The 12,257-nt window shown below is 38.4% G+C and overlaps 1 protein-coding gene across 1 annotated transcript in view; it reads left to right on the forward strand.

Annotated features, from left to right (window-relative positions):
• Nucleotides 1–12,257, forward strand: part of MYO5C (myosin VC) — a 42,213-nt gene that overhangs the window by 20,070 nt on the left and 9,886 nt on the right. Inside the window, exons 15-31 of the mRNA XM_033070464.1 lie at nucleotides 468–602; nucleotides 937–1,034; nucleotides 2,513–2,599; nucleotides 2,684–2,795; nucleotides 3,661–3,872; nucleotides 4,494–4,659; nucleotides 5,012–5,158; nucleotides 5,728–5,892; nucleotides 6,112–6,205; nucleotides 6,772–6,835; nucleotides 7,985–8,165; nucleotides 8,736–8,829; nucleotides 9,629–9,692; nucleotides 9,778–9,858; nucleotides 10,242–10,422; nucleotides 11,249–11,342; nucleotides 12,099–12,150. Of these exons, the coding sequence (XP_032926355.1) occupies nucleotides 468–602; nucleotides 937–1,034; nucleotides 2,513–2,599; nucleotides 2,684–2,795; nucleotides 3,661–3,872; nucleotides 4,494–4,659; nucleotides 5,012–5,158; nucleotides 5,728–5,892; nucleotides 6,112–6,205; nucleotides 6,772–6,835; nucleotides 7,985–8,165; nucleotides 8,736–8,829; nucleotides 9,629–9,692; nucleotides 9,778–9,858; nucleotides 10,242–10,422; nucleotides 11,249–11,342; nucleotides 12,099–12,150 (2,027 nt within the window). The remainder of the gene's footprint in view (nucleotides 1–467; nucleotides 603–936; nucleotides 1,035–2,512; nucleotides 2,600–2,683; nucleotides 2,796–3,660; nucleotides 3,873–4,493; nucleotides 4,660–5,011; nucleotides 5,159–5,727; nucleotides 5,893–6,111; nucleotides 6,206–6,771; nucleotides 6,836–7,984; nucleotides 8,166–8,735; nucleotides 8,830–9,628; nucleotides 9,693–9,777; nucleotides 9,859–10,241; nucleotides 10,423–11,248; nucleotides 11,343–12,098; nucleotides 12,151–12,257) is intronic.

Here is a 12,257-nt window from a genome sequence, read left to right on the forward strand (position 1 = left end):
AAAACATCAGGTGTCTTATGTGTGCTTGCTACTTCCCATCTGCTTGTCCCTTTGAAGTCTATAGCCTTGAGACTTCAGGATTGCTCTTAGCAAGCTGACTTCATCTGACCTGAAAATATATTCTTAATCTGAATTGCATATTGCGAAAACACAGCCTTGAGTGCTCTTATTTTTAGCTCTGCTCTGTGTTTATGTCCATATTTGCTTATATTGAAATAGCTTTTGTAGGCTGCTTTCACAGATGTTGAATTTTGTGTGTGAAATGTGTAAGTGCTTCACAGTAGACTCATTGCAACTCTTTCTTCAGTTATTGTTTATTTGGGGTTTAAATACCCAGTTTAAAGCCCTGCAATACCTGGCCTAAGTATCAAGGGGTTTGCTTTTTATATTATAGTAAATGTATTTTTGATTTAAGTGTTGCTGCAGTTACACAGTGTTTAACTCTGGTTCTTTCACCACACTTTTAGTTTCATCTGTGTGCAAATTTTTTTCAAGACAGTCCAGTGTCCGTTTCACCTTTCAGTTCAACCATAAACATCAAATCTGCCAGACCTGTTCTGAAATCCCCCAACAAACAGCTCCGGATGACTGTGGGCAGTAAGGTACTGCACAAACCTGCTATTCTGTGGTGTTTGTACTTTCTGGGAAATGCTGGGCAGTCTGAGACTGGATTCTGTCATTGTTCATGGGGGACTGTCCGGTTTTCAAGACAGCAAGAGCCACAGAGCAGTGCTCCAGGTCTGGGTATAAGTAGGTGTGTTTATTTTATATGTAGGAGGCTGTTGGGTACACGCACACTCTTCAATTCCCTGCATTTAAGATCTAAATCCTATCTCCCAGTGTCCAGCCAAATCCTCACAAATATTAAAAAACTGAGATTTGACTTTTTACTGGAAATGTTTCATTAGCAGAACTCTTCTGTCTGGTGTTTTCCAGTTCCGGAATTCTTTGTCTTTGCTCATGGTGACACTCAATGCAACCACTCCTCATTATGTGAGATGCATAAAGCCAAACGATGAGAAACTGCCTTTTGAGTAAGTATGCTAGTTGTGCTCAACTGTGGTTTTCTGTGTCACTGTAGTGGTGTGTCAGCAAGCTAAAGTCTTATTGTTGAGAAACTTCCCATACAGAACATGGTTTTCCTTTCCAGATAGCTGAATTTGGAAAAAAAATTGTCTTCTGACAAAAATGGAATATTTAAGTATTGTTATTTTTACCTCAAAAATCCTTTAACCTAATATTTTTTAAGTTAGATACTAGTGCTTTGTATTTGTCAGAACATTTTTAGGGTAAAGGTTGTCCTCCTTTGTTTTAAATTGAGTAAGGTGAATATTTTGTATAGGTATGTTGCCCTTAGGCACTATGGATTAACCCCAATTCATATTTAGAGAATAAAAACCTCTGCCATTTTCTTTGTGAAATTCCCTTTTGTCTGCAGAAATACTGGTGTGAACAGTGTTGAACTTAGCCCCAGATTTTTTCCCCCAATTTTTATGTAATTTTAATGTTTTAATACAGTCATATGTGGCAGATAATTTTCATAATTCCTATGAGCAGACTGATAACCACTCATCTGTGAGTAGGAGTTATCTTTGATGCAGCTGTTGGTCTCTTTTGTGGGCAGACCTGTGGAAGCACTCTGCTGTCAGTAACACAACGTTCAGCTGGCAGGCAGTGCACTGACAAATGAAATTAAAACCTTTGTCATATATATGAGTAGGAGGGAAGAGGACAGTTTTGATTCTAAAATAAATCTTTTAAGTATGTTCATTTTCTTGTAGCCAGACAAAATCTTTCCATGCAAAACACATTACTGATGATATCTCTTACTGGTGACATTATATCACTGTCACTGCAGTGAGCTCTCATCATTCTGCAGTGAGAGCAGAAATAGATTGGGTAGTGTAAAAATATGTCAGAATTGGACTAGAAGAGTGCACCATAAGCTTCTGAAAGAACACTGTAGTCATCTGCCAGCCACAGGGGTCTCTTGGCTAGTACTGAATGACACTGGTGGTGTGCTCGGTGGGCATATCAACTCTGGTCCAGAACAGGAAAGGGCTTTTCCATACCTTGTGTTTGTAATATTGAGCCCAGGTATTAATGAGGAAATCCTGGTTTGTTCATAATGGATGGGCTAAAGAATACCCAGAGAGTTTCTTCCTAATGGGTTGCTGACAGGACTTATTTCTGTGTATGTTTTTTGTTGAGAGTGGAATTATTCTTTAACACCTGCTGGTATGGACTGTCATACTAAATACTCAAAGGAAACAGGAATTTTAATCAGAGAAATAAATACCATCTTCCTTTGGTTTTAAGAAAGAAACAGAAAACCCAGATTTTTTTATTCACTTAACTTTTTAGTATGTGATATGGAGTGAGAAACTATGTAAGAACCAGGGAGCTTCGTGTCCTATGAGCAGAAATACAAATCCAGTTGGTAGAATGGTTCTAATCATTACAGCATGCCAAACCCAGCAGAAATGCAAAGTATAACACTGCTTTTTTTTAGGTTTGATTCCAAAAGAGTTGCTCAGCAGCTGCGAGCATGTGGTGTTTTGGAAACTATTCGGATTAGTGCACAGAGCTACCCATCCAGGTAGGGATAACAGTGAGCCTCCTGTGCCAAAAAATACCTAATTGTCTGTTAATGAAATTGATTTGTTAACTTCTGATTTTCCAGGTGGACTTACATTGAGTTTTTCAGCCGTTACAGCATTCTTATGACACAGCAGGAACTCTCCATAAACGACAAGAAACAGATTTGCAAGATTGTTCTGCAGCGGCTGATCCAGGTTGGTTTGTCTGCACCAACCAATAGATGCATTACAGCATCTAGTAGTAATAAAAGGTCTCTACTGCCAAGGGTAGTATCTCTCCTCAGACAGGGAAGGTATTTACATTGTTACTGTTTCCTGATTTACTGTGCTGTACACAGGCTTGTGAGTCAGTGACCTTGTGCTGTGGCAGTCACGATGTGACTGTAGACAGAGAATTTAACCACTCTGTGCTTAATATTGTCACTTGCAAAAGGGAAGGTATCCCGTATTTATAAACCAGTGAACAGTGAAGGGTGCACATTTGTCAAGAATTACAAAGACAAGAGGGATTTTGATGGTGGAATCCAGCATTTTGGAGAGCCACATTGCTTCTATTTGTTAGATGAGCCTGTGGTGGTGAGGCTGGTCCCAGTCAAACCAGCACACTGGGAGTGAGCTCAGATTCTGGGATGTGTGACACCAAACACAGGCACACTTGGTAAATAGCTCTGGCACAGGCCAAGGGGGAGAGCTGGAACTTAAAAGCAGCCTCACTCTGAGTTTTTGCTCACAGCTCACAAAAGGTGCTGCTGAGCCTCTGGAACCAGACTCAGAGGAGGAGGTGAAGAGGTTGCTTTTAAAACCTTGATGATAAGTCCAGAGACTCCCTTTAATTTTACATCATGAGTGTACAACATTTGATGCACTTCTCTGTGTCTTTCCTGCTAAGTGGGTTTCCCCCCCTACATACTCCAATCTACAAAGTAGGCAGAGAGGAAATTTAGGAAGATTGTTTCTTGAAGCAGAGCTTGCATGAAGCGACAATTTATAGAAGGAAGAAAATATCTGGCCTACAAAAATAAACTAAAAACTTGATATACCTACTGCTTTCTCTTTTCAGGATCATAACCAATATCAGTTTGGGAGAACAAAAATTTTTTTCAGAGCAGGACAGGTTGCTTACTTGGAGAAGCTGCGCTCAGACAAGCTGAGGCATGCGTGCATCCTGATCCAGAAGCGTGTGCGGGGCTGGCTGCAGAGGAGGAGGTTCCTGAGCATGAGGAGAGCAGCGCTCACGGTGCAGCAGTACTTCCGTGGGCAGCGCACAGTCAGGTACTCTGCCTGCTCAGGGGAGGGAAGGGGCTCCTGGGCTGGGCCTGAAGGCACACAGGAGCTCCAGCTAATGCCCACAGTGTCGTTTTTATTAAAGAGCAATTCAGTTTGTATTTCTCTTTCTTCTTGACTGTAATTATGAACTTGAATATGTTTGAGTTATTCAGCTGATATGAAACCCCAACAGTTTTCCAGCATTGTCTGCCAGATTCCCAAGAGGCCTGTCTGCCTGAGAGCTCAGTCCTTAGCTGATAATAGATGACCCAGCTGGGCTTTCTGCTGAGCTTCAGAGCCAGAGAAGGAATCAGGGATGTACAAATTAATATGGACAAACTATTGCAAAGAAAGGGCACCAAGCAGACTGGAAGATGGCTCTGTGTAGGCTTGGAGGTTTTCACAAAGAGACCATCAGAACAAATGCTTGTGGACTCATTTAAAATTTGTGGATAACTCCCTCTCTTTTATTTGGCTTGAAGAACAAGCTCTATTTTTAATAATGCATGCCTGGTTTTGGTATCTTCTCTTTTTTTTGTGTGTTGGTGTGTAATTTTACTGACCAAGACAATGAACCTGAGAAATCCAATGTGACCTAAGTAAATTTTAATTGTCTTTTGAATGAAGGCAAGCTATAACTGCAAGAAATCTGAAGCAAACGTGGGCAGCTATCATTATTCAGAAATACTGTCGGGGTTACCTCGTCCGAAGACTTTGCCAGCTCATCCATGTGGCTGCTGTAACCATACAAGCTTACACAAGAGGATTTCTAGCAAGAAAAAAGTATCGGAAGGTACAGCCTATCAAAAACCTTATTTCAGTAACTGGAAACAACTTGTGCTCTGTAAAAAATATGAACACAATGGCAATTATCCCTAATTCTTCACCTTTTGCATGTCTGGTTCTCCTATCTTCTGCTCTGTTTTTTTTGGTTTTTTACCAAGATCTCTGTCTGGTTTGTACTGTATGCAGACCGTTTACTGTCATTTACTGTGGCTCAAATGGATCTGCAGTCTGGATATTTCAGGATTTCGATATTTCTGTGAGATGCATTGTTCTCACCAGTGTGTGTAGACTTGCAGACTGTTATGTTATTGATGTGGATTGAGCTAATTACAGGCAGATGTTAATACTCTGTTCTAAAGATGCGTGAGGAGCAGAAGGCTGTGGTCCTGCAGAAATATGCCCGTGCGTGGCTTGCCAGGCGCAGATTCCAGAACATTCGGCGCTTTGTGCTTAACATCCAGCTTTCATACAGAGTTCAGCAGCTGCAGAAGAAGATAGAAGAACAGGTGAGGGGAAGCAGTCAGCTTCTGATTTGTACTCAATTTTTTATCTTAATCTGCTCTAGTCAAAGATGTTGAGTTGAGAAGACAGAAGAATATGTAGGGGTTATCATCCTTTATAATAAACTACTAGACATTCTACACCCAGGGTAGAAAGAATCATCTAGGCTGTATTTCCTGGTATTTTAGGGTTAATTGTGCAAATGAGAAGAGTCTGCAATTACCTTTTTGGTTTTTTTTTTTTTTACTGTTTAAGTCCATCCAGCCTCTGGATGGGGTTGTTTGTGTCAGGATGAAGCATGTGTGAGACATTGCTCTGGTGCAACATCTCACATTTGTAACTTTGAGAAATTCAACATTATGTCTATTTTGCAGCTTATTTTTGAGAGCCATTCCAGCCAAATCATGTTTAAAATGGTAGTTTTAATGTAATTGATGGAAACAGTCCTGGGTTAAAATAATCATGACTGATATGAGATGGTGAGCAGAAGTAGGCCAGGTACTCCCTTTAAAATCCTATGGAACAGTTTCAGTACATGTTTGTGTTTTCTTTTATCCTGTCCTGCTCATTGTAGAGTAGAGAAAATCATGGTTTGCTGGAACGATTGACCAGTCTGGCTTCAGCTCATATGAGTGATGTGGATACAATTCAGAAACTTGAATCAGAACTCGAAAAATTAACTGCTCAAAAGAGAACATGTGAAGAGAAAGGAAAAAAATATAGAGAGGACAGTGAGCAGGTAAATTATTGTCATGTGTGTGCTTTTATTTTTAAATAATGTTTTCAGTTACTGGATTTATCAAATGCTTGATTTGAGAGTTTCCAAGTAACCATATTCTGGGGGGAGGCAACAGGGAAGGAAGAGAGCCCATTTATGCTTCTTAAAAATAAGATCTTCTGTGACCTATTTCTTCCTCCTTTTAAAGTTATATATTTTGCTTGCTTTTTGCCTGTACAGAAAATCTTAAAACTCGAGAATCAGAATAAAGAATTACAAGAACAGAAGGAGACCTTAGAAATAAAACTCCAAGAAAAAACTGAGGAAATGAAAGGTACGATATCTAAATGGAGTTTCAAAGGAGTTATAGTGGGGTAAAGTCAGGTTTTCAGCAAAAGGAAATTACTTTTGTTCTACTAAAAACAATGTAAAAGCTGAAATTATAGTAAATTGAAAGTTGGCGCTTCTCTTGCTTAGAATGTGTAGTACAGGTGTGCAAATTCTTTAATAGTTAAATTTGTTCTTTCAATAGCAGAAGCTCTCCTCCTATTATGTTTCCTTTTTCATATGCATGTATTCCTTCAAAGTGTAGCTTCATCCTTGCTTCCTTTAATACACTACTTTTAGGAATCTAATTTCAAAGGACACAGGCAGCACATGAGATTTAAGTATACTTTAGATGAATAATTGCACAGTTTGATGCTTCAGAATCTTTTTGTTTCTATAGCATTACTTGTAATATGTACTGTGATAATTTTTGGCACTTGAAGGAGTAATTTCAGCCTCAGGATATGTTAAGGATTACTTATTAAAACAAAACTTCTCATTGTGGTCATGCCGTTTTAATAAATGTACACAATTGCATGAAGGTTTTTGAAATACTAAAATATTTTTTGACAGAGAAAATGGATGACCTCACACAGCAACTCTTCAATGACATACAAAAAGAAGAAAACCAGCGAATGTATGTAATCTAAATTTTATTTCTTTGAAACAGCATTCATTTTTTCTCTTTCCTTACCTCTCTTTCTCCTTCTGCAAATGTATTATGCTGACATCACTTATGAATTTGTCCATAATCTTGGGCATTAGTGCTGGTGCTGAAGTACTTCATGCAGAGTTTAGGAAAAGCACATTCTTGTTTGTGGGCGAGTCATACGCAGGAAATTAGACTGTTCCTGCTTTTGCAGTTCCCTGTTTTTTGGTGTATCTCTGAGAATTGAAAGGCAGCTCTGACTGTAATGGTTTCTTTGGAGATGTCCTCAGAATTTGGTCAGGAGTGGAAGAGCAAGTGATGACCCCCCCAGTCAGAACTCCTGTGAAGTGAATTTGAAAGGACAGAATTGAAAGACTGAGTGGGAGGGAAAGGACATTTGGTTAAAAAAACAAAGAACTTTTTCCCCCCCTTAGGTATTTAATTTGCAGTAAAAATACTGTCATTTATCAACGAATGGCCATTGCTTTCCACATGTTTCTCTTGGATCAAGTGTTTATTACCCAATAGCTCTTTTCCAGTACAAGGCAGAGAACCTTGAGTACCAGAGAAATGCTGTTCTCTGAAGTGTGAAGAGAGCAATCAGTCACTGTTCCTGAGGGCTGGAAGCTCTGTGGTGCTGATTTCAGCTGCCAATAACTTCAGACTTTATTAAGAGGACTTCTTGTGCTGATTTTCCTGCTTTGCTCATTACCTGTGTGATGCTGGAATCCAGCAGGGACTGGTGGAAAATGGAAAGTTTCCTGCAATGTTTTACTGAGAAGGACACAGGGCTCCCTGTTGCTGTGTCCTTCTTTAGTGCTGGCTGTAGTGGAAAGCTGCTCAGGTAGGCTAACTCACAGATTTAGAGAATGGGCCTTTAGGTGTGAAAAACTCAGTTTTGCCTTAAATTCCATCCCATTGTCATATTATCTGTAAGGAAATCTGTGGATGCTCTTCTCCCATTACCATCCATTATGTGGGTGGGCTCTGAGGATGTAGGATAGCATTTTCAAGTAATCATGGTTCATTTAAGTGTTCTTAAACGAAGCATGTCCTTCAAATTAACACTAAAAGAAAGGCCAGTTCTTCACTTCAGAATCTAGATTAATAAAATTACCTTTTCATTGTGTTCTTTAGGATACTTGAGAAAAATTTCCAAAACCAGAAGCAGGACTATGAAAAGGAGATTGAATTGTTCAAAGGAGAAATTAAGGTTCTGAAAGAAGAAAAAACACAGCTACAGCAACAAATTCAGCAAGAAATTATCATTCAGGATGGCTTGAAAATGGAAGTAGGACAGCTTAAAAAACAAGCAGAGGTAAAGCATGGCACATTTAATTTTGGAGTCTTTGCTAGATAAGTGGAGAACGTGCATGTTTTATTTATAAATTATCTTCACTAAATTTTATTTCCAGTGCATTTTTAGAAGAAGCTGTTATTAATGAACTGTATTTGATACAGCCCTATATTTTATTGCTCTCATGTAGTAGACAGTACAAGTTACTGCTTGCAGAAATAAGTGTGTGTTTTCAAGAGTAATTGTGCTTGAATATTTTAAAATGTAAATATATTGACCTTTTTTCCTTCATTTTTCCTGAGAAAGTATTAGATTCTCAGGGGATTTTTCATGCAAGTAGTTTATAAACAGAACCTTAAATTAGTATAAAGTCACATTTTTGTTTTCTGAGTCAATTCCATGGCACATACTTTTTTTTTTCAGTATTTCACATTACTGTTCTGCTCTGATGCCTGAGAACAGATGCTTTGAACACAATACATTTTACACTTTTCACCATATTAACTTGTTCTTAAATATAATTATGGTTTAACTTATATCAGCCCTTGTCTCCCACTTTTTGTCTCAGTATATGATTTCTGTTTGATTCAGAAAATACCTGAGTTGCAAAAGGAAATTGAACTTCTTCAGACACAAAAATTGGATGTTGAGAAGCAGGCCCACTCACAGAAGCGAGAATTGAGGGGTAAGCTACATCTCAGTTAGTGCAGAGAATTAATTCCTAACTGCAGGGTGAGCCAGGCTAGTTTAAACTGATCTCTTTGATGTCAGCTGTGACAGAGCTCCAGTTCTCTTTCCCATCCCAAGGTGGTTTCATTCCATTCATACACATATCTACAGTGTGCAGTGATCTGAATACTGACATCCTCCCTTTGAGGAAACTCTGAATTCAAACATTTCTCCTTTGGGCTTAGAAATAAATACTAATGATTTAAACTTCACCTAGAATTTAAACTTCACGTAAGAGTTTAACAAGTGACCTGAGAATGTCTAAACAATACATTACCTAGTTTTCATTCATTCTGTCCTTTGTTCTAAGTCCAATAATGTCAAATGTACTTAAATAATTTGCTGAATTGGGTTCTCTTTGGAAAAATGTACTTAAGAAGCACTACTATTGTGAACTTTGTTTAATGATAATAATGTCATAGAGCAAATCTGTATTTGCAGCATTTAATGTAGTAACCTTGCACAAGATGGTAAATCATCTATACAGCTCTAGGAGTTGCCCAGATTCAGACCAGAAAGATGTAACTTTGCACTGAAAGTTTAGGAAAAAAACAGTATTTGGTGGTATATCAGCCTAATGCTCCTACATATCCCAAAGTAGAACCAAGTCCCTCATGGTATCCCTGTGGTAAAAAGATGTATTTACTGAGTACCAGGAAAGAACCTTGTAGGTTTAGGAAGAGGATGGTTTGATCTTTATAATGAAACATGCAGAGAAAATAATGAATCTTATAAACTTTGTGCGTTTTTTCCAGAAAAGATGTCAGAAGTTACAAAGCAGCTTCTTGAAAGTTATGATTTTGAAGATGTAAGAAGCAGGTAATTTTGTTTTGAGGCATCTTCGGGAAAGCTTAAGAAATGCATTATGGTCACCTGCACACTAATGGTTTGCCTTGCATTCTAGGCTCTCTACAGAGGATCTGGAACACTTAAATGAAGATGGAGAACTGTGGTTTGCTTATGAGGGCTTGAAAAAAGCCACAAGGTTAGTTCACTTCTTCAGTGTTTCCATAACTCCAAGCTGTGACCTAGAAGATAAATCAAAAGATCAATGGGTTACAAATTTTACAGTGCAATATGGAACTTCTGTCAAGGAAGTGAACAAACACTACATTATATGATGAGCTGAGCAGTTTAAAATCAGTTAAATAAACTTCTACCAAGCCAGTGAGATAAGTGTGTGTGTGTCAGTCAGGGAAATGTGTTTCCTCTGAGATACCATGCATAACTTTCAACTCCTTTAATGCACAGGTGAGGTAATGGAATATCTCTGTGTTAATCACAGTACTTTGTTTTCACTTTGTATTAAATGTGACCCATTTAATCAAGTTCTTTCTACATCTGTCATGTTCTTTCTCCCTTTAACAGAGTATTGGAAAGCCATTTCCAGTCTCAGAAAGAAATATATGAGAAGGAGATTGAAGGTTTGAACTTTAAAGTTGAACATCTTAGTCAAGATATTAATCACCTACAAAAATTATTCCGAGAGGAAAATGACATAAATGATGGCATTCGGCTTGAAGTTAGCAGGCTAACTTCAGAAAATCTGGTATGCTCCAGGTGTAGAAGTACAACCCAGATGTGTTTGTGGCACTCAAAGTGTTGAGGTCATGTCTTTGACATCTCAAGGCTCAGACAAGTGGGGCCATGTAAGATGGCACATCCATGAGACTCGTTCCCTGCCTGCTGGGGTAGTGTGTAAGAGACAACCAAATTTATTGTCTGATTGTCCAGCTTGTTGGGGCAGCCTCACAGAGACTTTTTGCCTTTTCATTTTTATAAACCTGATCTGAGATTTTTCTCAGAAGCCTCCTCAGAGTTCTGAGGCTCTCCCCACCAGAGGGCAGCTGCACATTCCAAAACCAGCTACAGGCAGGGCTGGAGAGCCTGACAACTGGTGCTGAGCAAAATTGACTCAAGGAACTCATGTTGTTCCAGAAGATAGTGTATGCCATATAATTTTTCTGAAAAATAATCGAATAAATGTTTTCAAAACAGAGTTATATAAATTGAAAATAAAAGGAAAAATTATTTATGATTTTTTTTTAATTGTTCTATGGAATGCTGAGGGGATTTTTCACTGTTAATTGAACTGGGGAAATTAAAGCCATGGTGTAATTTCCTTTAAACTGGAACAGAACAATGGTAGTAGTGGGACAGTCCAACACTTTGATTAGCTCAGTATTTAGTTGTTAAGAGTGGTCAGCAGCTGGTGCCTCCAGAAAAGTCAGGCAAGCAGGCAGCAATTCCCCCCAGAGCCACTCTCTGGTCTGGACTATTTGCAGTTGAGGGTCATGGAGTGACTTAGGAACCGCTGCAGGGATTTGAAAAGAAGGAAGGTGCTGAAAGACACAAATCTCCTTTTTCTCTAAAAGGTAATCCCAGATCTCAAGCAGCAAGTTGCTGAACTTGAAAATCAAAAATTGGATCTTGAAAACCGTCTTCAAGAGCAGACCATAAAGATGAAAGGTAACGGCCCCACTGAGGTCCCCAGTCTTTCAGTTGTTTGAGATGAACTTGATGACTTCCCTGGATCTGACCTTCTAAAAGCTGAATTAATATTCCATGATGACTTCATTGTCTTACTGCTTACTTTCTTATTAGTAAAATGAAAGAAATGCAATGAAAAGAATGTGTAGTATAGCCTATATCTCTTCATAAAGATACATACAAATATGTATTTTTTTTACCTTTTTGAAGTATTCAATTCTATGGTTTGGAAGTCTCCAAATGTATTTCATAGGTCTGTGCTAAGAATATGTAGAATGGAATATGTCCCTTGGAAACAGTCATAAAAAAGAAAGATAATCTGGAAGTTAAGGCATACACTATGTGGTGAACTTAAGAGAATGCTGCCAAACTCAGAGTGGGAAACAGAGGGAAAAGTTCTTCTCAATTTAGGAAAGCATACTCTGCTGTGGATTTGGAGTGTCTCTAACTGCAGGCAGTTAGGCAACTGATTTAAAATTGATGAGTACTTTTACTGCCAACTGCAAGAAGTTAGTAATATGAAAATTCTTCATCCCATATAATTTTCTGTGTGGTATGGAGTAGTCACATATTTCTCTGATGCATTGTCTAGCAAGTCATTCAATTTTGTTAGATGAACCAAAATTATGAGCGTGAGAAAGATTTACTGAATACTAGTACTGAAGAGTAAATGCCTTTTGTTGTTTCTGTTCTGTTTTGGGATTTGTTGCCATTTATTATTGGAAAAAATGCAAGAGATGTCAAATCGGCTGCATTATGAGCTAGAACGGGATAGGACACAAAGACGGTAATTTTTAATTTCTCTTATTTTTTTATTAAAAATGTAGTCACTCTAAGCTGTGGTAACAGAGTCACTATAACTCCTAAAAGTATTACATTCCACTTAAGTTTGCC

Source organism: Catharus ustulatus, chromosome 12, assembly GCF_009819885.2.
Source record: "Catharus ustulatus isolate bCatUst1 chromosome 12, bCatUst1.pri.v2, whole genome shotgun sequence".
NCBI lineage: Eukaryota > Metazoa > Chordata > Aves > Passeriformes > Turdidae > Catharus > Catharus ustulatus.